The following is a 27,996-nucleotide window of genomic DNA, read 5'->3' as shown; positions in this document are numbered from 1 at the left end:
TATAAATTCAGTTATAGGTTATTTTTCTCATAACCAATCCCTAATATTCTTGCTCAAAAATGTATCGTTTGGGTATTCTTCATTCTTCAACATTGATGTCACGCTTGTTGTAGGATTCAATCAACTATGTTATGACTTGTTGCCTATTACTTTGGCCACTACAAGTATAATCAACTACAAATTTTAAGGTGCACATAGCTTAAATATTAAGTACACCATAAAAATTAGAGAAAACTTCATAAAGTTCAGTTAACCGGATAACTGGCAGCTATGATTTTCCCAGTAACCAGTTATGATATTCTGTCCAGTTTCACAGCTAACACATTCCCAGCATTACGTTTGGGCACCTGTTACAACATAATAGGCTGGTGTACTTATCAGATAAATTTCATTGCAACTGACAGTGTTAAGTTTCTTATACAGGTTTTCAGTAGCCATCTTGGAGGTCAGCATAGAAATTGGTAATTTCATGAGAGAAGTGACTATCACTAACTGAACAACCACCAACCAAGTAATCAGTAAAGGAACCTCAACACTTTGGGATATATAGGTCTCATATTTGGTGTAATATAGAGGTTTTCCTCTTTTATAGGTGGTAAAATGTGATTTAGAATAGTTGTAGTAGTTCACTGCAACCCACATCCTCAAAGTCACAATAATGACTAAACACAAGACTAATGAGATATAAATAGAACTTGCAGATTTCATACTATAATTGGTTACACATTATAAATAATACTTATAATAAATACAGAGATGCTTATAAAGTGGGTGGGGCTGTAGTTCCTAGCACAACAGCTAACAACACATTTACAGGATATAGGGAGCCATCTCCAGTGACGGCAATATCATAGAGGTCTAGGTAATGCTCCATCAACTCTTCTTCCTAGAAATTTAGAAACAAAGAGTTGCTATGCACATCATCAATCTTATCATACAGTATGGTAGTACTGTGTACTGATCCCCCAAAGTAATGCAGACCTCCAAAAATACTACCCATAAAAACCACTATAGAAACATCTATGTGACAGACAAAACAACAACAACAACAACAACAACAATTCTTAGTGTTACTAAGCCAGATATAGCACTAAAATACAATTAAACCGTTTACAGAAAAATGAATAGTAAATGTTTTTTTTTTTTTGTTTTTTTTTAATGAAGTAGGGATCTATGCAATACAAAGCAGGAAAACAAGAGATGAATGATGGTATTGCAACATAGCTCAGTGGGAAGTCCCTACTTGGCATTGAACAAAATAATTGTTATAGCTAATGTGCCAAAGTAGGGATTTTCCCACTGAGTTTTGCTGTAATACCATCATTCATCTCTTGTTTCACTACTTTCTATTGCATAGATCCCCACTTCATTTTAACTTTAACTTTTAAAATATACCAGTTTTTTTTTGTTGTAACACAGCTAGCTACAGTGTAACTTGTGACTGTTCTATTAGAATATCATACATGCATGACTGTTGTATTAAGAGTGTCTTGAGTCAGACAAGTGGTAGTTAAACCAATAAGCATCTTGTTTATTGTTGAGTGAAGAATTAGATTGTTAAGAGGTATGGTCTTCGTACTTTATCACTACTAGATCTTTATTTGATGGGTGTGGTCACGAAGGGGATTGCAATCGTCAGCCTTGTCGCAAACTTTTGCAAAGTATATCTCGTATAGTAGCACCGGACTGAAACGCTTCTGAAATCAGCTCTGAAATAATTTTGTGGTGTCTATTATGCTGCTGAAAGAAACTGTTGATACAGAAAATTAATGCCTCAATATGGTTTCATTGATGAAGAAGAAGACAAGCAGCCTGATTGAAGATAAAAGAAAAGAGTGTCTACACTCGTCAGAACCACAAAAGGTACATCCTACTGTATTGTGGTGTAAAATGGTGGCCCTGCACTGCTTCTTTGGCCTTTAACCTTGAGGCTGTGGTCAGGCAGTGAGACTAAAATTCAAGTTTTGGTGATTTTTAAAAACATTCTATATCTGGCCACCTGTACGTGTTTTTGCTATATTATATATTATATGGACTAGTACTCTTCCGTAAAAGTAGTGTAGGATGATTTTCAAAGTCAGAATTTTGACCAGCATGTGAAATTTTGGGGTGATCCCTATTTAAACGGTGCTACTGAAAAAAAAACACAATTGCGTGCCAGTTCACCAACCTGCCTAACCACAATCGCAAGGTTAGAGGCTAAACAACACATCATAAAACACACAAAAAGAATATCTATAAGAATTCAGTGAGGCCTGTTTACAACAAACAGTGAGAAAATGAGATTTGGTAAGTTGCTAAAACTATATAATTTTATGACAGAGTTGAAGGCCATTGAAAATTTATGCAGCACTGTGATGAAGATGGCAACTTATTAAAAAGGAAGATTGTATAAAATAACAAAACGGTCCTAAAGTGGACCCGAGAGGAACACCCAAAGAGACATAACTAGTGACCATTGACAACCACATTTGTTTAAAAAATGTTAAGTACTCTCCTAATATCAAGCAAATTTATCAGAAGTCACAGTACAGTGACTTGCTCCATAGTTGAGGAAGCCAATTTTGAAACAAGTGTAAGTATCAGGAAATGCTTGGATCTCCTGTAGTCACCTAGCAACAAGATGTTAGTCCTACCCTGTATGACATGACTGTATTAAGAGATGTGTGAAACAATAAGAGTATAGCTACCTTGACTTCATCACACACAGACTGATCATGTTCTCCTACACAGGTTTTGTTGAATTAGTGGATTAGGGGCTTGGAGAAGCCACATAATTTGTCCTATATAAAATTAATCATTTTATCATTCTTAAAACAAAATGAATGCCTCACAACCTTACTTGATAGACCAGCAGAAAAAATAAGTGTTGGAATTTTATGAGCAAGTAGTGTATCCAACATCCACTGGTGGCCATCCCTGTATTAGATGAGATCACATGACTATCACATGGGTTGGTAAACAATACCTCAGGACTATGGGAACATTTTGTGCCATCTTAGGGATCAGATGTTCCTCATGTCATATTTTATTAACAAGTCATGGGCCTTACTCCACCTGTATAAAAATACATGTAAAATAATGAACCACAAAAAGGTTTTAGTATGTTACCTAGCAACCAAATAGTGTATTACTCTGTGATTAATGATTACGTAGAATAACACAATATTGTTCATTTACACAAGATAACTCCAGCTTACTCTTGAAAAGCAATGGCACAAACAAGTGCATTGGCCTTTGGGATCCACTTGGCAGTGCCAGAACTTTACATTTAAAAAGGAATGAAAGAAGACAATCTGTAACACTGGGAACAGTTATAAGCTATTTTTTGAAGACATGGCATGGTGTCCATGTGTTTCTTTATGCATACATGTTGGGCATGACAGTGGAAAACTCAAAGAAGAAACTGGACCTGATGTGACTACAGGCATAGTTAATAACAGTATAAAATAGGGATTAGCAACAGTGATGTCATTCCCATAAGAACTAATAGTTATACATACAAGCAATCTTCATTATGGGTCCAGACTTTGAGGCTTTGAATGGCCATATCTCGCTAACTCTTGGTGAATTTATCTTGACAGTCTCCTCTTCACTATTATCTAACCTTTCTTGAAATTAGGTAAAAGGATACCTGGACACCTTAATAAGCAGGATCCTGTTTATATTCCCACTCTAGTAAGGGCGAATCCAGAGCCCCCTCCCCACCTCTTTCTCTCCAAAAAAAAAAGTCATAAAGACCAAGATACTCTAAAAGAGCAGTTAGTCAATTACTCTAACCTCCACAGTAATTGTAACTTGCACTAATCCATGGACATATGTACACTTAGCTATGTAGCCTGCTAGGAATTTAAATACATTTTGTCCTTTGCATGTCATTCTATACAACTTACTTTAAGTTTGTAACTGAACTCATGACTGCATGTCACCGCATGATCCCTACAACTCTTGATCAATGCAGACTACATAGAAAGCTGCTTGATCTCTACAGCTCTTGATCAATGCAGACTACTTAGAAAGCTGCTTGATCCTTACAGCTCTTGATCAATGCAGACTACTTAGAAAGCTGCTTGATCCCTACAGCTCTTGATCAATGCAGACTACTTAGAAAGCTGCTTGATCCCTACAGCTCTTGATCAATGCAGACTACTTAGAAAGCTGCTTGATCCCTACAGCTCTTGATCAATGCAGACTACTTAGAAAGCTGCTTGATCCCTACAGCTCTTGATCAATGCAGACTACTTAGAAAGCTGCTTGATCCCTACAGCTCTTGATCAATGCACACTACTTAGAAAGCTGCTTGATCCCTACAGCTCTTGATCAATGCAGACTACTTAGAAAGCTGCTTGATCCCTACAGCTCTTGATCAATGCAGACTACTTAGAAAGCTGCTTGATCCCTACAGCTCTTGATCAATGCAGACTACTTAGAAAGCTGCTTGATCTCTACAGCTCTTGATCAATACAGACTACTTAGAAAACATGATTTATTAGATATTTGTGCTTAAAACTACCCTACATCATAATTTTCAGTCATGATATATAAGATACCTGTAGCTTCCAGGATTCTGTTCTTCCGCCTTATATAGCTACCTACTATGCTGGTCATGGAGCACCTCTCTTTCTCACACATTCGGACCAAGATGCTTCTGTGGCTTCTGTAATATGAGCACTTTATTATGGTCCTAGGAATGGAGGGGTTTTACCATATACAAGCATTACTTGCACCTCAATGTGTGAAATTAATTACTTTACACTCATGACCACTTTGAAGATTAAATCATAAATTCATGCACATACTCACACAGGAGGTAAACATGTTGACCATGTTTTTATGTGCATTTTCCTGTGCTGATCTTCAAAGCGTGAATGCAAAATACTTCAAAAAAGCATTTAGTAATTACAGTACTATAAATCACACATCGAGGTACAACTCATAATATAAAAAACTCTTGGTATACAAGTAATGCATTTGCTGTATACAGTGTAACTCTTCTATTACCTGGACCATTGATAAAGTGAGAAACCACAGACTTGTCTTGGGTCCAAATGTACGTACAGTTATAAAGTGAGATCAAGAAAACATATCCTGACTATTAAGGTGTCTGGGTATCCTTTTTGAGGAGGTCTATGCAGCCATGTATGTAACTTGAATAGTGTGGAGTGGGGCTATGTATGTAAGTGCACTATGGCGGGATATGAGTTATTAATAAAGTATTTCTGAAGACATGGTACACAATTTACGTGTTTGTGGATGGTGGTGATCTCATCTAAAGTCCACCTGTCTAATAAGGACCATTTTTTGGATTTGCTAGAAAGGGTTGACGCTTTGGTGCTATACATTAATATCTAATTAGAAAAGTATAAATTAACTGCATCACATAGATGGTCTTTCAATACAGGTGGTCACTAATACAGATTGCACTGTAACTAGACACTTTCACTCCATAAGGTGGAGTGTATAAACAGTGGAATGGACTACTGGAATGGTGGAATGGAATTTTTTAAAGTTCAATATCAGTTTTTACATCTGAATAAGTACAATTCCACCCCTTAAGTAAGCAGGGATTTCCCCTGAAGTCAGCTTTTAGCATACTTCACCTCACCATAGACAAAGTTTACCAATGTAATGTACTGTAAAGTCAATTATGAACATAACATAATAGCAGTTTATTGGGAATACCAAGAAGACTCTTGACTTAACCCTTGTTCCCAAATAATAAAAAAGTTAGCTACTGTAGCTAGCTGATTACATGTATACATTGTAAAAGTACATTCGAACTATTCATTCATTTATTATCAACTTCACCAGTGAGGCACTGGAGGGTGAAAATGAAACAGAAGGCAGAGCGGTCACTACTATCCCAGGAGCCTAAGCGAAAATCTTTGGGTAAGGTGAAACGGGACTATCTTGTAAGCATTTACTATGAGACTTTTCCACAATTCTGTCGAAAAACAAATTTAAGCTAAAGTTCGTTGTGGCAGTGCCACATTGCACAATGAACTGACCTTTCATTACGACAGTTAGTTTCAGACAAGTAATAAAGTATTGAGTTATAAGTCATACAAGTGTTGTGGTGAGGAAAAGTATGCTAAATGAGCTGACTTCAATGGGGAATCCTATTTATTTGCTTACTTAAGGAGAGGAGTTGTACTTATTTGGATGTAAAAACTGACAATGAACTTTAAAAAATTCCATTCCACCATTCCAGTAGTCCATTCCACTGTTTATACACTCCCCTCTGTAAGACGAACTTGGCATGGCCTTGTTGTGAGTGGTTATTGGAGGTATACACTCCCATACAGTAATAGGTTACAAAATTCCACTACATAACTCATTATGTCTGTTGAGCCCATTGTGGTCCCACCACAAAAACTTTATCAAACATAGAGCATGATCCAATTATTATTCACAAAAAAATCATTTTTCAAATTATAGTTTTTAATACAGTACTTCCGAACCATAATTAAGTAGATATCCCATAATTTAGGGATCACTGGAAAGGTCAATCAACAGCCTTCCATCAGTGAAAATTGTGCTTAAAAATATTTACACAGTGCGAAGTTACCATTTAACTAGAGATAGACCAATTTTTCACAAAATATATGTGGTCATAAATCAGAAACTATGGGGTCTATGCAGCTAGAATTTTGCATGAGTGATAAGTACCATAGGTACTACAAACATGCCAAGTTTTGTCAAAATCCAAGAAGTGACCCTAAATTCCTGGTTGATTTGACATGAAATGACCCATGTACAACACTACTATATTGTACCGTTTAATAAAATATAATCTGCTCACAGTGGTCCTTTAGCCTGCACTTGATATGTCCGCATAAAGTTACACTTATCAGTGAGGTGTCCTGATTTCAGAGGCCTAAATGTGTATACACTAATGTAAACAGGAACATTAACAAGTGTCCTGATGTATTATGGTGTCATTATCAGTAAGGTAAAGAGATGCGAGCGGTGGATAGGAAGCAGAGAATATATTTGGAGTGGCTTATTAGTGAGGTGTCATGTAGGTACACACTGTTGCAGGCGTAGATCAGCAACTGTACATGGCTACTGAAATTTTGCTGTAACCCCAACCAAGATCTTTTTCCAATCTTTGACCTAGCATTTCAATAGTGGGTTGGAATTTTTACCCTTAACCGTTAACTTGGCACATATTTGGATGACTTTACGAGTTTGCAACTGACTGTGTCGCAGATCTACCTACATTGAGTGCCTGTGTGTCTTTCCCCTGAGTATCCTGATTTAAATGCGTGTACACTAATACAAATGATAACATAGATAAGTGTCCTGACTCCTGATATTATGCTGTCCTGATTTCAGAGTCTAGCCACATGCAATTAGTGTAAGGAATAAAACAGCACCTAGGGGTTTTACCCTTTGGCCACAAAGAGTCAAAGACAAATTATTACTACCTCCAGTAAACGGTCAATTCACAGTGTATCTCCATTCCGAAAAGACGGATCATTGTCGAATCGTTGACCTTGTCGCTCGCCTCGTTGTTGAGTCATGCCACCTGTATATTAAAGCTCACGTGAGTCTTCGATTATGGCCGCGTAAATTCGCTCAACTTTGATGGTTCTATTTTCTACCGACAAGATGCATGTGAAGCAGCAGCGAGAGAAACAGGAATACAGACGCTGTTCTTCTGGCGTCATAACAAGTGAGTGATTGTAGTTCAATACTTGTAGTCAGTCATACTTGTTTTGTCCTAAGCTGGCAATTCAGGCCAACATGATGAGATTCCTTTTTTTCCCGTCACCTCACTGGTCACCTTAAAGAGCAATCAGCTAGTGAGGATAAATACCTAAAATTTGATGAGCTTTCAAAATAATAAATACATTGTCCACGAGACACTTATATGGCCACTTCTTATGTTTATCAGGCCATGCAAAACTCTACTATGCACAGGATCAAGTGAAAATCAAGGGGTTGTCAACACCCTCAAGTTTCTAAACACAGTCAGCCATTTTCGCTGCGATTTTACAAGTCATGATCGTTAATTGTGACCGGATCTGCAAGAATCCCAATATTTGTGCAAGCCTAAGTTTACAACAATAAACGCAATGGGTGGAGTATTTACGAAATTGAAAAAAAAAAACACTAAATTTTTAATAAGAGCTTGTTTCACACTGAAAGAAGGTGATAACACCATAAACCTTGGTAGTGTTGTGATCCCCAAAGCAAAAGGAGTTCCAAAATCTGTTTTGTAACAGTACTCCCAAGGAAATGAAAGATATGAAGACTAGTCTACCTTGCAAGTAACAGGTGTTATAGCATTAAGAGAGTTCCACCAAGAAGTGGCAGACGATTGAAAAAGTATTTTGGTGCTTGAGAGACTACAAGTTTGCAGATAATTATAGGTTTATTTAACTAGATAATGGTAAACTTCCATAAATTACTTGTGTACCATGATGGTGTAGACACCTCCTGGGGGCTCCAACTCTCCTACCACTTGGAAACATTGTTAACATTTTACTTTTTTGTACTCTTCAAATTGCAATTTGCTCACTTTACTGGTTAAATATTGACAGTTAACTACAACAAATGATTGTTTCAATTATCAAGGTATGTTAGATAATCGAGATAAGTTTAAAAGAAATATCGAGATATGTCTAAATGTCATCACACACCTCTAATAAAGTATCTGTGTATTTGTTCTGGTATACAATACATCCATATGTGTCAACATTTATACAGTACGCTTTGAGCTAGGGAATTAGAAAAAGAGTACTCTTTGTATGCTTGTGAAAATTGTGGATGACCCCTTAATACATTTTTAACCTCTTAAAGCACCACCATTATATTCCACTAAAAGTGGCCAAAACTTCTGAGTCTTAAAATGTCCACAATAGAGTGGTTCCACTGTAGTGAAATGGCTAATGATAGAGTTCTCATACTACCGAGCAGTTCTCTGAAGGCATGGCAACACTCCAGGGAGATACCTTTATAGGGGACCCATTGCCACGTACACATTTCTAGTTACTATTATTTACTCTTGCTAGTACTTACTCTACTAATGACTGATTGTTGTTGTAGTATGTGATATGTGTGTAATCTGTTCACACACACACGCACGCACGCACATACACACACACGAACACACATGGAGAGTTACTATTCACTATAATTGTCTTCCATATTGTGAGGTAGTGTTAGTAAGTGTTGTTGCGTGTTGTTGACTTGTATCAGTAGTGACTGGAGTAGGTGAGTGATGTTGAGTTGCTGACAGCATTGTGTGTCATAATGAGGGGAGGTAGTGTTGACATTGTGAGGCATGTATCTGTGAAGAAGAAGAGTAATACGTACCATAAATCAGGAAATTTTCGTTTGAGATAATTTAGCTATAAAATAAATTCAATGTGTTACATTTTTGCAGACAGCCCAAGCTATGAAAATATTTGCTAGTGAATTTTTCTGTACAGCAAATAATTAAACATGGAGCTATTTAGTCTTGTGCTCAGCTGGCTCGCGCTAGTGCACAAACGCGTGAGCCTGGCTGGACACGAGACTATGAGCTATACACCTTTATGCAGTCAGCACCAGACATGGGGCCAAGTACATTTAAAAGTACTTAAGTAAAGTACAAGTACTTTTGAATTTTCCAAGTACAAGTACTCCAGTAGCAATCAAGAGAGTACTTAAGTAAAGTACAAGTACATGCTGAAAGTACTTAAGTAAAGTACAAGTACATTTTGCTGTAGTAAAATATATGCTGTATTCAGTGTATTGTAGTATGTAAGTGTGCCTAGGGGGGTTGGTTTTGTCAACTATTCTCTCTCTTAAACTCTTAAAACGCACTGACTTGAACAACAGCATTGGCGACATTGTTAATCGTGGCAACATGATACACAGTAAGGTTGGGGAAGGCAGTAGAAGAATCGCAATAAGTTGTAAACTGCACCTTCATACAATTTTGATATTCTCATTGTACACCCACTGTGTACAAACTATGTACAATGTTTGCAGTACTTACAAGTACTTTAAGTACTCAAGTACATACAAGTACATAGTGAAGTACTTGAGTATAAGTACAAGTACATTGGGGAATTTAAGAAAGTATTTAAGTAAAGTACAAGTACTTTCAAATCTGTACTTAAGTGTACTTAAGTATAAGTACTCATGTACTTGGCCCCATGTCTGGTCAGCACACTGTCGGGTTTAGAAGCTATTACTTTGTGTCTGCAGCCTTAAGCTTAAGCTGTCACGTGTGAAACTACCACCTTATCACGTGACATGATTGCGTTGTTCGACAATGTGCAAATCTTGGTTATAAGTAAGAAGCTGGTGAATAAGCTTCATTCAGTAGGCTTCATTACTTCGTTGTGGCTAGGCGTTACTCAGTGGATTACTAACGAGATTAGTAACTTCGTTACTTGTAGTAATAATATTACGTAATATTAGGCTCATCACAGTAACTATATTACTTAGGTAACGTATTGCATTTGTAAGTAAAGTAACTTGAGTTATATTACCTGTTTTCATAGCATATTTCGTTATATTACTTCGTTACTACAAAAGTAATAATATTACGTAACGCGTTACTCCCAACACTGACTCTAGGTTATGTTTCATTAGCCCTCTGGATCAAAATGACACCATAAATGTAGTTAATATTTTGCATTAGTGTTGAATACTGTGTACATCTATTTCAATTACAGGTCAGTGAGTTCAACCCCCCACAGGAACTGTTCTCATTGGTTGGATTTGAAGCAGTTACGTCAGAATAAGTTTGTAGTTGCAAAATAAATATAATTATAGTGTCTAATGTTCCGGCATCCATCCCAGCACAATTGCACATTCATCATACAACAGGTACCCATACATCAACTTTCATCATATCTTGCACGCTCAATTCTGGAGCACGAAACATGTAGCAACTACTACGGTGATATAATATGTAATATTATTACAGTTACTTTATTTTATGGGTAATATGTAACTGCAACTAAATAGTTCAGTTGCAAGTAATATGTAACTAGTTACTTTTACAAAGTAACTTGCCCAACACTACCTAGAGGGTTGTTGTGACTACCATGACATACACACAAAGTAACACAACTACACGACACACATACCTGTTGTACACTGTATAGTATAGAGTTTAGCTGTTGTTGTTGTTGTTGTAGTCCAATAAGATGGTACAATGAGCTGGTGTTGTGTTGAGTAGTTAGTGATGGAGTATTGGTAATATCAATAGTGTGGTCTCCTTGAGAGCTGACTACTGATACTGATCTAGTATACTAACTACACCACACTACTACAAACAATATGATGAACAGCTTGGTTAATGTAGTGTAGTTGTTGTGTAGGATAGGTGCTGGTGTCATAGTGTTAGCTCCTTACTAGTTGATGACCTTTGGGTGATACCAAGTTTGTTTTGCTTGTGGTAATTCTGTTATGTACGTCAACTCAATCCAGACACTAAATGGTAAACTAATCGTAACTACAGACATGTGACCACATCATTTCCTACTCTGGTACAAGTCTACTAGCAACCATACATTAACATCTGATCCAGCAATTGACAGTGATTGTCACTCTGTAGTTGTTATTATTGCCTAGTATTTTGGGAGAATAACTTCCTCTTTAGGAAATGTACCTGTTTTGATCAAAGGCTTAACATGTTTACTATTGTGTAATGCAGTGTGTATGTGATCCTGGTCACAAATCCTGCTATTGTTATTTTTGTATTTTTAAACACAAATGAGGGGACGGTAGCTGTAATAATACTCACTATTTTATATTACGAATTCTAGCTGTAATTTGTAAAGAATTTATCACCAATGTTCCAGTATTAAATATCATAATATTATTTTGTAGCAAACATGGCTGATACGTTTAGCGGAGATGATTGGTATCGTCTTCACTTACCTGTGATGTGATGAGCCACTCCCCCATAAGCAGCCCTGCCCACTTTGTAGTTGCAGCATAAACCTTGTGGATAGCTTGTTGGATTCATTGAAACAGCGACAGCAACTTAGCTACCCCTATCAACACCATTCAGAGTGGAAAGGTGGGACATACAGTGGCTCTTGGCTAAGTGGAAAACCACATGGACAGTAAGTCGAGCCACACCCACTATAAATGACTAGCTGAAATAGATTAAGACCCACCATTGTGTGTAGCACTTTAGCTATGTTTGGGACCTACTTGACATGGTCACTATAATGAGGTGATCTTATTAATGAGATCATGAAGTACACCTTAGCTATGTTAGGGACCTACTTGACATGGTCATTATAATGAGGTGGTCTTATTAATGGGTCATGAAGAACTGTACAGTGAGTTATTTTCGAGCAGAGAATTTGCAGAAAGGCTATCTGAATTTCAAAGGTTTTAAATTTCAAAGATGCACTTAAATTTTAGACTTGGTACTTGCAAAATAAATCAGTACAGCCCTTGTTAGAATTCAGGGATGACATCAATTCCCAACAATGACAGTTCTGGATCATCTGTTTACTAGTTATTGATATAGTAATGATACTGTTTAAACAATCACTAATGTTGAGTTAAAGGTGATTACAGGTGCACGCCAAAATACTTGTTCACGTAAAGAAAAGTAATTATTTTCAACAAAGAAGTTAAAGAACAGCAGATCTTAGAAATTTATTTTTGGATAGATAAATCTTTTTAAAATATCCAAATATAAAAGTCCTTCGAAAACTACTCGCCATACAGTACAACATGACATGTTCACTATAATGAGGTGGTTTTATTAATGAGGTCATCTTGTACCTTTTCATAAGTGACTTTATTAATGTGGTCTCACAGTATGATGTTTATAATTGTGTTATTTAACATGCCTACAGGGGAAAGTACAACAATGGGATACATTACAAGAGGGAATTACTCTATGGAAAGTATCACAGGTGAGTGTTTGTGCAGCTGGTATCATGTGACTTAGCCCCACCCCCTTGTCAGCAATGACCTATGGATGAGATATCATTGTCAGAAGAATGAGCGACCTGAGTGACCACTGTCTTGCTTCAGTAAGATCAGACACTATAATGGACAATGGAAGGATGGAGTGATGGATGGGTATGGAGTGGTCAAGTGAGTTAGTTGTGTCGTTGGTTAAATGTACTGTATACGTTCATCAAGACACATGGTAGTGTGTTGTGTGTCCCAAGAAGGTAGTGTATAATAACAATGTCACAAGTTTCACACATAATATAACTCTGTGTTTCCTTTACCAACCACAACAATTTTGTAGTGACACCATTGGTGGTCCACATAACAAATTTGAATGAAATTTCTTTAAGGCATTTCCGAGATACTAGTTGTCCCAGTCTAGGGTTGGGCAATATTTAATTTGTGACATGCATATTGCAATATTGCATTTGAAACTTGAAAAACAACTACACAGTGTGGATCTGTAGTGTCAATATGAGTGCTTGTTCACTAGAATTACTTTACAAAGCTTTCTTGTTAATAAGTTAACCATTTGAAATGATTAGTGATAGAATAGACACAAATTAGATGATACGTGAAATAATTATTTTAAGATGTGATAAATATTGTCTATTCAATAATATTGTGAAGGCTAAATACCTGGGATAATTGTATTGTGGACACGAGGTGCTACACCAGGTACAGTGGAACCTCTCTTAACAAACTTCCTGAATTAAGGACACAATAGAAAAAACCTTTATAATAAGGTCAAAAATTTTGGTCCCAACAGGTCTGGTCAATACATATTTTACCTCTGAAAGAGGAAAACCTCTATATTACAGCAAAAATTGACCAAAAATTCTGGGTCCCAAAATGTCTGTAATAGAGAGATTTCACTGTATAGTGACAGGCAGAAAATGTGATTTTTCAAGCATTCGCAACTCTATGCTCCTTTCTCCAAAGTACACCATTTTTGCACTATAGCTATCCTCAGTGTAGTTGATTGAATGCTTCAACCATTTGCAGATACGGGTAGCCAAAGTTTTGACCTAATTTTAATGTCTTTTCTGCTTGAAGGATTTTTTCGCTCACTTTGCAAAAATTGTTATAAAAAGCAGACGTGTACTGAACTTCCTTGAAATTTAAAGGGTTGTATACAATCACTGGACTGGACTAGTGGACTGGACTGGTGGACTGGACTACTGGACTCAGGTATTTTCCCTTTTTTAACCAAATATTTGGGCAACTTATGTTAGTCTCATGTAGTTAGACCACTCCTCCACACATAAAGAAACCCACGCACAAACAAAAGAAAGATGTGATCATGCCAGACTTGTCAACATTGCCCAGCTTCAGCTATGTACAGAGGTTCTAATAGTTCTTGCGTGTCAACAAATCTAAAACAGAAGTCACATGCGGTAATTATAGTTTAAAGTTCAAAATGAATCAATTTGATTGGTTAAAATCTTGTGCATGTGATTTCACTTGTTATTGCCGTCATGCAAAACTATAGAACCTTTTTATCAGCTATTGAATAGCAAGGCAGTTAACTGTCACCACTTAATTTAGCTGACTTCATGACTATAACTTGCATGGTTACTACATACACATGTACTGTATGGTTTGTACTTCATGATAAGACAAATGGTAGTCGTACAATAGACATTATGCCAAGAGAGAGAATTGCACACAATTCTAAGATAACAGACAGTGCCAAGTAGACAGATTCACCTGCATATTTTACATTCAATGTAGCAATAGCTACAACCAGTTGCCCAAATATGTGCTAAAATGAAAAACAGACAAAAAAAAACTGAGTCCAGTAGTCCAGTCCACCAGTCCAGTCCACTAGTCCAGTCCAGTGATTGTATACAACCAATTTAAAGAGTGAATTCGTGTACTAACTTTGTTATAATTCTGATAAATATTCACAGTGCTACGAATGTTTATTTGCATAAGAATATCGACCTTTTGTCATGACAATAGGGTAAACTGTGTATAGTGTTCTGTGATACAGTGCATTTTGTGTATCATGTGTCACTATCATTAAACTGTTCAATACAATACTATATCACAATACTATAATGAAGTGGTCATGGTTAGTTATGACTGGCATGTTAGCTAATAGTTGTAACAATATCCAATTGTATCTTAAAGAGCCGACACTAATTCTACATTCACTGTATATACAAATATCTTTATTTAGTGAATGTAAATAAACTATTATACTGATGTGACAAATAGCTAATGTGTTTTAATAGTATGGAGAGCAGGGTTGCTGTTACAAAGCACATCTCTACCTGGATACCTGCCTCTATTACACCACCCAGACAATTGGCTACCACAAACATTTTAGCACATGCTCCCACAAAGGCTTGTCTGGATCACTCCACATTTTGATGAGTTGTCGATACAGCAAATTGTTTGCTGCTTATAGTGGTGTACTTCTTTATACTTAAAGTGTAACAGCTACTGTTTTTAGAAGACCTGGGTAAAAAATTTTAAATGTAACAGTAGCACTTATACATGCATATTTGTATGGCTTCTTGTAACGCTGCATTTTATAGTGCAGGTAAATATAGAGGCTTTCTATTTAAGTATCTAGATCACTGTTACAGTAATACACTAACTGTTCTACTAGAAAACTTCGATATATCGATATTTCAAAGTACAGTATCGTATCGTGATACTCATTTGCTGTGTCGATATGTATTGCAGATCTCTAACCACGTATGAATAATGATGTGTACATAAATCAATCATTGTAGCAGTGCCTTTTGATAGAAAAACAACAGTTACCAGGTTACAAAGCAAAAACCATACAAGTTTAAAATTGCCGGGTTGAGATACTCTAATAGAATAATCACCACGGGGTAAATAGTGCCCAAGAAATAATGTTGAAAAATCTTACCCACGTTTGAACTAGAGACCTCCACACCTAACACCCAGATCCTTAACCACTGAGCCACTGCTATCATGGTTGATCACCTGACTACTTCATTATAACTGGTTAAAATATACTTAACGCACATAATAATGTTGTAGTTGTTTCACTACCTTTTATCCCACACGAGGTACATCAATGGAGATGAATACCATGGTGACTGGATGGATGGGTTGAGACATGGATATGGTCAAGTAACTGAGGCAAATGTGAGTGGGAACTGTTACTATGGTGACTGGAGTAATGACCAGTGTCATGGCTACAGTGTCTATGACAGTAAGTCAAGGTACATTATATGTGAACCTGGATCTGTGTAGTTCATTGTATTCACATAAGTTCATGTTTCTTTAAATTACATGTTCAAGACACCATCGTTATTTGGGTATGTTCAGCACAACTGTTACCATGGCGGCAGCATTATACGTTTTTCAACAACAAAATATCAGAACATCATGATTCCCTGCTAATGGACCCAAATAGACGATCATGTTTGGGTAAAGTTGGTGGCTACTTCCAACTTGTTGGAAAGGTAATGAGATCATGTGATGTGTGTGTGATGTAATGTTATGTCATTGTTGTGTACAGGTGGATCACTAATGGATCTGTTGACTGTAATGCTGGAATGGAGGTCATCACTGGAACTGATCATCATCCACTGTGAGCCGCACCCACTATAACGGCATTTTCATGTTACATACTATAGTGATGTTGATGTCCATAAATTTCATAATAATAACAGTATTGATGAACAATTTTTCAACTGTGTAAAATGTTTTAAGTGAGACTGTACTATTAGCAGGGCCACACAGAGAAATCAAAGGGCCCAGGGCAAAGAGTTAACGTGGGGCCCCAATGGCAAGGAGGGTTCCACTCTGAATCACAACTTCAGCCTAGCTGTTAGTCGAAAACCAAAAACAGTCATTACATGCTGACATTGACAATAGCTGCCCCTCACCAACTATTTTATCTCCTTATCTGTAAGCTTGTTACACTGCTCCTCTAAAGAACACTGTGACTGCTCTATTAGAGTATATCGATCTTTAAACAGGTATTCAAGGAGTCCCTTTCAGGCTGGGGCTGGGGCAAAATGCCCCAGTTGCTTCCCCCTACCTGTGGGCAGCCCTGACTATTAAAGTATCTGATTGGTGACCACACCTTGTGATAATCTAGCTATACTTCTTTTGCTGCAGAAAACAAAGAATGACAACCACACACCTTGCACTCTATCAGAGGCTCACATGAGATCAGCATTAAGGTTGAGATACTCTAATAAAGCAGTCACTCCATAATCATCCATGATATTATAATAGAGCAGTCACAAGTGTATGTCACTGCTATGTGCTAAAACAATGACGTACCAATTTCTACCTGGAAAGTAACTTGCTTTACGATAGCCAGCATTCAATATGTATCAGTTGTATCTGACTTTGTGGTTTGTATGGTATGTACACCCACACCCTCAGGCCAGCGGCTCTTGAGCTTGGGTATACATATCAGGCAAATCACTTAGGTCTATCACATAAACGAGCTGTTGTATTTTTAAGTTTATTGATTCTTGCTCTGGGCTAAGTGGGAAACCACATGGACAGTAAGTTGAGCCACACCCACTTAGTACATTACTAGAGATGCACCGATAATCGGATTGACTATCAGTTATTGGCTTTATCGGCCTTGTTTTTTCATATCGGTACCGGATTGGTAACATACATAAAAGGCAGCAGATACAGATATACATAAACATCTATTTATGGGTACTCATGCTCTAGTAATATCCTAGCAGCATAGGATTATGTAGTGTTGGCTATTGACAGTCCACTTATCTACTACATTCAGGGAGTAAATTGTTAGAGAAAATGTCCATGCTATCATATCGGATCAGCTTTGTTTATTGGCTTGATAATATTATTTTATATCGGTTATTGGAATATCGGCTAAAAGTCATATTGGTGCACCTCTATACATTACAATGATTCACTAAGATCCACCAATGTACATGCAAGTATCACCTTAGTAATGTTTGGGATCTAGTTGACCTGGTCATTATAATGAGGTGGTCTTATTTATGAGGTCATGAAGTACACCTTAGCTATGTTTGGGACCTACTTGACATGGCCACTATAATGAGGTGATCTTATTAATGAGGTCATGAAGTACACCATAGCTGCTAGCTTGACGTGGTCACTATGAGGTCATATCTTTCCTTTTCATAGGTGACTCTATTATGGACGCCGCTATATAGCTTGGCCTCATAGAGAATCGAACACAGATGCACACTCACCTTGCAATAAGAATTTTTCATTTATCTTAAGAAGCACAAGGTAATGTGTTGTGGATATTGCTAAACATTTCTTCTATCACTTACTCCTTGTCACGTATGTATTAGAAATATGTTATTAGCAGTAATAAATTTCAGAAGTGTTTATATCATGTCCAACCTCCTCTGGTACTGTCGTACTGTACCTCAATCAGAGAGACCTTTAAATGGCACTCAAATTTTGTTTTGTCTAAAGAAAATAGTAAGAAAATCCAAAAGGATAAAACTGTCAACATTTATCTCTTTCAGTGATACAGTTAGGATTATTGTTGATGTGGAAACTTCACACATTACCAATATTAATTTTAAAGATCCAGTGGTAGAATTCACATATTCTTGATAATGATTTTCATTGACATCCCATTCGGGGAGTTTTTACAGATATCCATGCCTCCATTCACTAAATTTGTGAAAATTTTTCTTCCTGACAATTAAATTATAGTGTGTAAAGGGGTGAATAGTTGTAATTCATAACAAAATGTTTTTTCATATTATTCACGTGTAAACTCATTTGGTCCATACTTGTGTAGCAAACATGGCTGATATGTTTAGAAGAGACCATTGGTGATTGTCTTCGTTTACCTGTCATGTGATGTACCACTCCCCTCTTGTGATGAACATAGCAGCCCTGCCCAATTTGTTATTGCAGCGTGAATGGATAGCTTGTTGGATTCACTGTTCAAAGCAATGACAACAACTTAGCTACACCTGTCAACACCATTCAGAGTGGAAGGGTGGGACATACAGTGGTTCTTAGCTAAGTGGAAAACCACATGGACAGTAAGTTGAGCCACACCCACTATAATATGATTAGAATAAGACAAACGTTGTGTGTAGCACTTTAGCTATGTTTGGGACCTACTTGACATGGTCACTATAATGAGGTGATCTTATTAATGAGGTCATGTAGTACACCTTAGCTATGTTTGGGACCTACTTGACACGGTCACTATAATGAGGTGGTCTTATTAATGAGGTCACGAAGTACACTTTAGCTATGTTTGGGACCTACTTGACATGGTCACTATAATGAGGTGGTCTTATTAATGAGGTCTTGAAGTACACTTTAACTATGTTTGGGACTTACTTGACATGGTCACTATAATGAGGTGATCTTATTAATGAGGTCATGTAGTACACCTTAGCTATGTTTGGGACCTACTTGACACGGTCACTATAATGAGGTGGTCTTATTAATGAGGTCACGAAGTACACTTTAGCTATGTTTGGGACCTACTTGACATGGTCACTATAATGAGGTGGTCTTATTAATGAGGTCACAAAGTACACTTTAACTATGTTTGGGACTTACTTGACATGGTCACTATAATGAGGTGATCTTATTAATGAGGTCATGTAGTACACCTTAGCTATGTTTGGGACCTACTTGACATGGTCACTATAATGAGGTGGTCTTATTAATGAGGTCACAAAGTACACTTTAACTATGTTTGGGACTTACTTGACATGGTCACTATAATGAGGTGATCTTATTAATGAGGTCATGTAGTACACCTTAGCTATGTTTGGGACCTACTTGACATGGTCACTATAATGAGGTGGTCTTATTAATGAGGTCACAAAGTACACTTTAACTATGTTTGGGACTTACTTGACATGGTCACTATAATGAGGTGGTCATTTCTTTTCCTTTACATAAATTATGTGACTCCTTTACAGTACAAACGTAACGTGCTAATATTCTGTGTTGTTTAACATGCCTACAGGGAAGAGCACAACAGTCCATCCAATGGAAAGGGAAATTCCTTAATTGAAAGTGTCATGGATAAGTGTTTGTGCAGCTGACCTAGCCCCACCCCCTTGTCAGCAATGACCTATGGATGAGATGTCATTATCAGAAAAATGAGTGACCTGAGTCACCACTGTCTTGCTTCAGTAAGATCAGACACTATAATGGACAATGGAAGGATGGACTGATGGATGGTTATGGAGTGGCCAAGTGAGTTAGTTGTGTTGTTGGTTAAATGTACTGTATACGTTCATCAAGACACATGGTAGTGTGTTGTGTGTCCCAGAAAGATAGTGTATTTGCTTTAACTATTTGCAAATATACACAGCCAAAGTTACAACCATTTTTCTTAGCTTTTTTTTCTACTTAAAGGGTCTATGGAGGCCAAGATTTAGTGTGCAAAAGTTATTATAAAGTGCAGGCATGTAATTGACTGTCTTGAAAATTGGTACTGATGAAAACACATCACGTACTAAGTTTGTTACAAATCTGATAAGTAGCAGTGCCTTTTGATACTTTGAAAAACAAGGGAATAACAGTTACCAAGAGTATGTAATAAATACCAAGAGTGTCGAATGGTGCATTAGCCCATGATTAATGATTGTGTAAAGTAACACAGTAATTGTTCATTTACACACAATGGTAATTTGAAATGCGTACGTGGCAACGGGTCTTTGTTCGCCAGTTTTCCATGTTATTCAACCAAGTATTCAACAGTTATTGTACAAGGAAAGTGTAGTAAGGACCCAAGATAACTCCAGCTCACTAAAACAATGGTTGCACAAAAATAATGAGCACATTGCCACACCTTCAGGCATCCAGTTGGCAGTGTCAGAACTTTAACATTAATATTTCCCTTTAATGCTATTATTATGGTTTAGTGGCTGAATTGGGCTAAATACAGCAACCCTTAATGGCAATATAAACAAACAATTACTGAAATATCCGTGTTACTTTACGCAGTCATTAATCACGAGGTAATATACCTCTTGGTTATTATTATTATATACTCTTGCAGTTGCTGAGTTGCAAAGCAAAAACCAAGGATGGGTAAAATTGCTGGGGATGAGATACTCTAATAGGATAGTCACCATGGGGTAAAAGTACCTAATCAAAGTTCAAAGATTCTTACCAGCATTTGATCTAGGAATCTCCACACCTAACACCCAGATCCTTAACCACTGAGCCACTGCTATCATGGCTGGTCACCTGACTTAGTTTCTACTTAATTATAACTGGTTAATACTTAACACACATAATAATAGTGTTGTAGTTATTTCACTACATTTTATCCCACACTAGGTACATCAATGGAGATGAATACCATGGTGACTGGATGGATGGGTTGAGACATGGATATGGTCACCTAACTGAGACCAATGTGAGTGGGAACCGTTACTATGGTGACTGGAGTAATGACCAGTGTCATGGCTACAGTGTCTATGACGATAAGTCAAGGTACATTACAAGTTGTTATATGTGACCCCTAATCTGTGTAGTTCATTGTATTCACAATTAGTTTCATGTTTCTTTAAATTACATGGTCAAGACACCATCGTTATTTGGGCATGTTTCAGTACAACTGTTACCATATATGGCAGTGGAATTATTGTAACCAGCATGGGTACTTACTGTGAGTCAACATTTGCCAACAACAAAATATCAGAACATCATGATTCTCTGCTAATGGACCCAAATGGATGATCATATTTGGGTAAAGTTAGTGGCTACTTTCAACTTGTTGGAAAGGTAATGAGATCATGTGATGTGTGTGGTGTAATGTTATGTCATTGTTGTGTACAGGGGGAGTTGTCATTACATAACACATCTAAAGTGACGGGAGTGTTTAGTGGTAACTGGTTTGAAAGGAAGTTTCAGATCACTAATGGATCTGTTGACTGTAATGCTGGAATGGAGACCATCACTGGAACTGATCATCATCCACTGTGAGCCACACCCACTATAACTGCATTTCCATTGAGATACTCTAATAAAGCAGTCACCCTAATACTGTACAATCCAAAATGTAAAATTTAACTCTAGATAGAACTTGGTGAATAATATTGCATATGCTTGTGTTGTACTACATTCTCTATTTAGTTTGCAAAAGTTGGACAATAATTTTCAACAAATTGAAAAATTTTTCTTCCACCAAAAGTTTTCTTCCACCAAAAGTTTGTTTAGTATGGTACAATAGCCATCTATTCTAATAGAACAGTCACAAGTGTATATGATTGCTATGCTGTTACAAAAGTATTTTTTTAAATGAAGTAATCCAAGAGATAAAATTAGTGGCATGCTTTTTGCCATAGTTATATGGGAAAATCCCTACAATGACATGCTTTTTCAGTTTATTTTATTGCCAAAGTAGTGATTTTTCTGTATCATACTTGTATCTTGTTTCACTACTTTTGCACACTTATTTTCCTAAAGTTGTTTTCTGAAGAGTGTGTGTGTGTGTGGGTGTGCGTGCGGGTGTGGGCGTGTTTGTCTGTGCATCTACATGAGAGAAACCATCAAACGGTAAAAGCAACCAACATGTAAGCTTTGTTTAGAGTTGGTTTCTTCTTGCTGGGTTAAAATACAGGTGTAGCAACTAATATCATTCCCATCAGGTTATAACAATTGAAAAACAAGGTAGGATGGCTTCTAGGTTACCAGGAATGGTGCATCCTTACAAGTTGAAAGAGGACATGTCTCCTATGTGTTCATATGATAATGTAGTGTAGCCCAGTGGATTTGTTTAGAGAATTTATGCAAGAACACTTTTGACAAGCTATGAAACAGTTGAGAAGGTATAATGCATAGTTTCATATTAGTTTGTGATTATTTGAATTGTGTTTCCTTACCAGTGCATAGCAACGTAATTGATGAATTATGCTATTATTAATGAATTATAAAATGCATTAAATTACAATCTCGACTAAAACCGATTAGCTAAATAACTTAGATAATGGTATGCATAATATGCAGAGAATTTATGATCCACAAAGAGTCCTGCTAGTAGGCCCTTATAAAATGGTTAGAGACCTGCTAGCAGAAAGACCTCAAGCATTACAAATCTCATTGTTTTGCTATCCTTTCCCAACTATATTACAGTCTAATAGTTCACAGTGGACGACTAAATACCCAAGCCAGCACTAAGTTCAACCACTCCATTCATACTGTATAGTTAAACAAACATGACACTGTCCTGAATATTTTCACTTCACTTTTTTTATTACAATACATGATGTGAAAAGCTTGACCAACATTTCCTGTGTATGTTTTTTTGCTTGAATATTTTAAGAATTTTAAATACTAATTACCAGACATTTGTATACCTTGCCCATTAACCTGCTGCACATCTTACAGGATCACTAATGTTGATCAGAGACTTGGTAGTATTGTAACATGGACTACACCAAAGTGGAACACACTGTTTGAAAGATGTCATAAGAAGCTCGGCTTCCAGCCACAGCCACAAAGGGAGAGTGATAACTCACTGAGCTTCTGGAACTATTGGCACCTTGTGTCCAGCCAGCATGAAAAATCAGCTACACCACCTGTGGTGCGTAAAACACAGAACAAAACTGAGATACCTCATCTAAAGAGAGCTGATTCCCTGGCTATCAGTTTTAGACGTAACTTATCTGGTGACAGAAAGAGTGATAGAAAGGCTGACACAATACAAGTCACAAGAGGTGGTGTTTCTGATTCTTATCAACACTCACCACTAACAATCACTAATACACTACCAATAAGTAGCTCTACTGATAATGACAGATTACATCATCTCATGAAGGACTACCTTGACAAGGTGAGACACCTTTAAGAAGGCACATCTCCTTAAATAGAAGCCCAGGTGCTAAATATTTAGAAGAAAGGGTGAAAGGTGCATTTTTTTATTTATAAAGAAAGTCACTATTTGTGGTAATGGTGAAATGTAAGCATGTAGTTATAGTAGTCATTATATTTAAAATCATGTTGTCATGGTAATGTAGGCATTTGCTGACACAACACATCACCCATTGGGCATATTGATGAGTCAGTTAGAGGATGCTTATTACGAGTGTTACTCTGGGATTGGTGCCAGTAGATTTCCACTACCTCAGGGAATCTGTGATGCAAAGCATATGATCCAACAGTTACACGGTATTGTGAGGTAGGTGGGTGGGGCTCTCTGTGCAGTACCACTTAACCACACCCATCTTAATTTATGTAGATTGTTTTTCCCAAGATTTGCAGATGACAATCAACAGCTGTCAATGTATGGCTTCAAGCGATCCAGTCCCTCTAATGATCCTGATGATTATGTGTCAATAGCTACAGGGTATAATTTATTACAGCCCCTGGTGTTCACACATATCTTCCCCACCCTATTCACAGGGGCGGATCCAGACTATTAAAAAGGGGAGTTCCATTTTGGAATTGCAACTTCAGCCTAGCTGTAAGCTGAAGACCAAAAAAAAAAGAAAAAAGGTCATCACCTGCTGACAACAGCTGCCCCTCACCATAGATACCCTTACCAACTATATTTCCTTATTTATATCTAGATACATAACTTGCTACACTGCTCCTCAAAAGACTACCGTGACTGCTCTATTAGAGTATATCAATTTGACTGCTCTATTAGAGTATCTCGAGTAAGAGAGGCTCTTTCAAAAGGGGGGTTCCATGGAACCCTTGGAACCCCCCCTGGATCCGCCCCTGATTCACCCTCTACTTCCTACAACATGAGAGGGATAACCAGTTCTATTGTCGGGGACTGTTCAGTCTCAACCAATTGAGCTGTCCAGATCTGGCCCGTCTACTAGATTGTCCATCGTAAGTGTAAGACAAATGATGTGTTGATATTATGCACCTATCAATGTATTGCCCCACTACCCCCCCCCCCCCTCGGGCATATATGGGGCTATAGTGGGGATTTGACACAGCCGAATGTCAAATGCCCCATAGTAGGGCAAACCTATCGTGTCAAATCCCCACCGTTGGCCCCAGTTGCAACGCGGGATTAACTCGGGATTTGACATAGCGAAGGAAGTTACAACAAAAAATATTTGGGCACTTACTGAACGATCGTCAAATGCCCCATAGTGGGGCAGCAGTTTCGTGTCAATCCCCCCTGTAAAGCCCCATGTACGCCCGAGGGGGGGGGTGGTGGGGCAATACATTGATAGGTGCATTATAAGGATAGTCTTATCACATGTTTGATCACATGAAGATCATCTGGTGACATCAGTCAAACTTCATGGCCCACAAAGTACACACTAATAAAGTCGCTACTAACACTGTTAATTGCAAGACAGTTGTCAGTTACCATTTCTTTTGTTTGTAATAACACGTGTAAAATAGCCACCGTGTATCATAAATTGTGCTTCTCAATTCAGTATTACAACTGACAGATTCCTGATCTTATCCATTTTTTGGTGTTACCAATCAGATTTTAAGATGGTTTTCTCACTCAAACTGTGTTTATTAGTGTTCAGTAGCCATTCCAATGAGATTTTCAACTAGCAAGTCAGTCAAATACTCTAATAGAACAGTCACCACATGTAGCACTATTAAGAATCCTCAACAGTTGTAGAGTACCGTAGATTGGGAAATTTTTGACAGTAAGAATATTTTGTGGTTGCCTTCACCAATGAAAGTAAATTATGCAAAATATTTTCTCCCTTGAATATTTTCTATTTATGAAATATTTTTTGGAGGTCGAGTTGTCAAAACTGAGCTCGAAGCACTTGAGGAATGAGTACACTGTTGGAGAAGAAAGACTAATAGCTAACCGTCACTCAGGGTTCCAATATCTGCCAGAATAAATTTGCATGCCACTGTAACTGCAAGTGGTCGAGGCTAACCTCCGTCACAGCTGGGCATCCGTCACAATTATCCGTTCAATGTCTTGCACGCTTATTTCTGCTTAGCACACGAAATTATTTGCTGTACAGAAAAATTCACTGGTAAAATATTTTCATGGCTTGGGCTGTCTGCAAAAATATAACACATCGAATTTATTTTAAAACTAAATTATCTTGAACCAAAATTTCCCGATTTACTGGATATATGAAAAACTGGTATCTACAACACCATCCAATGGATGTAGCCAGCTAGGAATTTTGCAGATTAAATGCACATGGTCATGTGTATGCCATTCTGTTGGACAATAGGGTACATCACTAATTGTCCATATGGACAATACAGTACACCTTGATCCTCCCACACAAAGTACAATAACCCTACAAAGTACTGGTTATGTTTGTGTACATGAAAACACAATATTCAGGGGCATCTAGAGACCATAGTGAAATCTCACTTGGTGGCTACCTTGTTATATAACAGGTCTAGCTAATCTATTCTCCATGTGATTTAATGTTTGTTAACACAATCACCTCATTAATATGGTAGTCCAGCAGCTACATTCAACAGGGCCAAATCTATTCTGGCAATAATTTTGCTGTTTAGTGTGTGTGACAGTTTTACAATCATTAGTGCTGCTTGACATAGCTACATCTGTTTGTTGTGATAATTTGTCTGATGTAGTAATAAATGTAGTACAAGGTCACTGACCTTTATTGTGACCTTTCTTGTTCATTTTAGTTCATTTGTTGGCCACCTGTCTGCTGATAATGATAGTGAAGTTGTTAAGGTGATGATGTGTGGGTGTTGTGATGTGTAGCGAAATGGTGTCTTTTAGGCTCTTCAGTCTTGTTCCAAAAAACTATCTCAAATCAGGTGAGTACAAGTCTGTTCCCAGACACAGTGGTGCATGTATGTACACTAGGGCTGGAACAACCTTTGAAGTTTTTGTAACCTTCGAAGGTGGTTTTACCCCTCCGAGCTTTGTAACCATGGATATTGGAATGTCTAATCAGTTAAAAAGCCATGTGCTTCTTGGAAGGCAGCATGCAAATATCATTGGCAAAATTATGGTTTATCTGTAGTCTAAGTAGTTGTACTTGAGCCTGTACTACAGCTGCAACAAGTGTGAGACCATATGGGTGCACACCTACCTTGTAAATTACTTACATGTAACATGATACAATCATCGAAGTTTTGGTGGTTTTCTTGTAAGAAGTTTCGGAGGTTAAAATTTGACTTTTGTTCCATGTACACACGCACACACACACACACACACACACACACACACACACACACACACACACACACACACACACACACACACACAACACACACCACGCACACACATACACACACACACATACACACACCACACACACACACACACACCACACATGCGTGCATGTACACACACACAGAGTGGCTTTCTTGTAAGAAGCTTCGGAGGTTAAAATTTGATCTTTGTTCCAGCCTTAATGTAGACACGTGAACACACACAGAGAGCATTTGCTTATGAGGTACAGCTGAGTTGGCCGCTTCCCCAGGTCCCAGCTGGGTAGACTGGAGTGATATGAAAAAGTTTCTTGCTCAAAGAAACAATAACAATAGCTACTGGACAATTGAACTTGGAACCTTTCGGTTACCAGGCTGATGCTTTAGCCACTTGCTATGCTGCCTCACATGCACGCGCATGCATACGCACACACATACACACACACATACACACACACACACAACCATGTGCACTGCTATGGTGATGTTTCTATTTGTAGCGCACTATTCACAGCCGCAGAAATATTATCTCACATGATATCAACGTTCACTGAAGTTAATGACAAAGTATTACAACCACTACTCTCTGAAGCAGTAGTGGGGGCTGATGACCTACTCCCAATGGCTATATATGTGACTGTTAAAGCAAGGTATGTATTATATAGAATTTTGTAGTGTAATAATGAGTGTTCTCCAGTGTTCCACTACTTGGAGCCATTTTACACTATTTGTATGATTTTGCATTTGATTATCATGAAGAGGGTGAAGATTACACTGTAACCAATTATGAGGTGGGTGTGTATCATATTACCATAGTAACACAGTATCCCTTCAGGTGATCTACCACTACATAGTAGAGGAGGGAAAGAGACTACTCCAACAACATGTCTAATTTGTCTATGTATAATATTTTTACTATATTGTTTTTATTTTGTATAATTATGTAAGCATGGGATGGGTGGGGCTGGA

The 27,996-nt window shown here is 37.6% G+C and overlaps 2 protein-coding genes and 1 long non-coding RNA gene across 5 annotated transcripts; 2 read left to right on the top strand and 1 right to left on the bottom strand.

Moving 5' to 3' along the window:
- Positions 1–51: 51 nt before the first annotated feature.
- Positions 52–7,666, bottom strand: LOC136240237 (uncharacterized). Its single transcript, XR_010693748.1, has 6 exons — positions 7,431–7,666; positions 2,969–3,057; positions 2,843–2,919; positions 2,691–2,783; positions 2,539–2,637; positions 52–882 (listed from the first exon to the last, which is right to left on the bottom strand). It is a non-coding gene; the product is annotated as an uncharacterized lncRNA (long non-coding RNA).
- LOC136240228 (alsin-like) lies at positions 7,380–27,966 on the top strand. Of its 3 annotated transcripts, XM_066031151.1 has the most exons (16): positions 7,380–7,678; positions 10,677–10,730; positions 11,839–12,077; positions 12,828–12,887; positions 12,940–13,071; positions 15,955–16,129; positions 16,219–16,382; positions 21,721–21,863; positions 23,272–23,716; positions 23,901–24,061; positions 24,122–24,229; positions 26,494–26,542; positions 26,591–26,628; positions 27,528–27,677; positions 27,725–27,818; positions 27,863–27,966. In XM_066031151.1, exons 5-16 carry the CDS (start codon positions 13,033–13,035, stop codon positions 27,917–27,919), a joined length of 1,623 nt encoding a protein of 540 aa, XP_065887223.1. In that variant the 5' UTR covers positions 7,380–7,678; positions 10,677–10,730; positions 11,839–12,077; positions 12,828–12,887; positions 12,940–13,032; the 3' UTR covers positions 27,920–27,966. The 3 variants fall into 3 exon arrangements, with proteins under 3 accessions (XP_065887223.1, XP_065887224.1, XP_065887225.1); XM_066031152.1 differs by lacking the exon at positions 10,677–10,730 and having other exon boundaries at positions 7,381–7,678; positions 15,984–16,129; XM_066031153.1 differs by lacking the exon at positions 10,677–10,730 and having other exon boundaries at positions 7,382–7,678; positions 15,984–16,139.
- On the top strand, positions 16,477–21,662 carry LOC136240235 (radial spoke head 1 homolog). Its single transcript, XM_066031161.1, has 6 exons — positions 16,477–16,510; positions 18,064–18,171; positions 18,698–18,947; positions 19,895–20,127; positions 21,220–21,375; positions 21,467–21,662. Exons 4-6 carry the CDS (start codon positions 20,105–20,107, stop codon positions 21,552–21,554), a joined length of 267 nt encoding a protein of 88 aa, XP_065887233.1. The 5' UTR covers positions 16,477–16,510; positions 18,064–18,171; positions 18,698–18,947; positions 19,895–20,104; the 3' UTR covers positions 21,555–21,662.
- Positions 27,967–27,996: the final 30 nt, after the last annotated feature.

The sequence above is a fragment of the Dysidea avara genome, chromosome 12 (assembly GCF_963678975.1).
Source record: "Dysidea avara chromosome 12, odDysAvar1.4, whole genome shotgun sequence".
Classification (NCBI taxonomy): Eukaryota; Metazoa; Porifera; class Demospongiae; order Dictyoceratida; family Dysideidae; genus Dysidea; species Dysidea avara.
The sequence above is the reverse complement of the archived record's forward strand: the minus strand, read 5'-3'. Positions and strand labels throughout refer to the sequence as shown.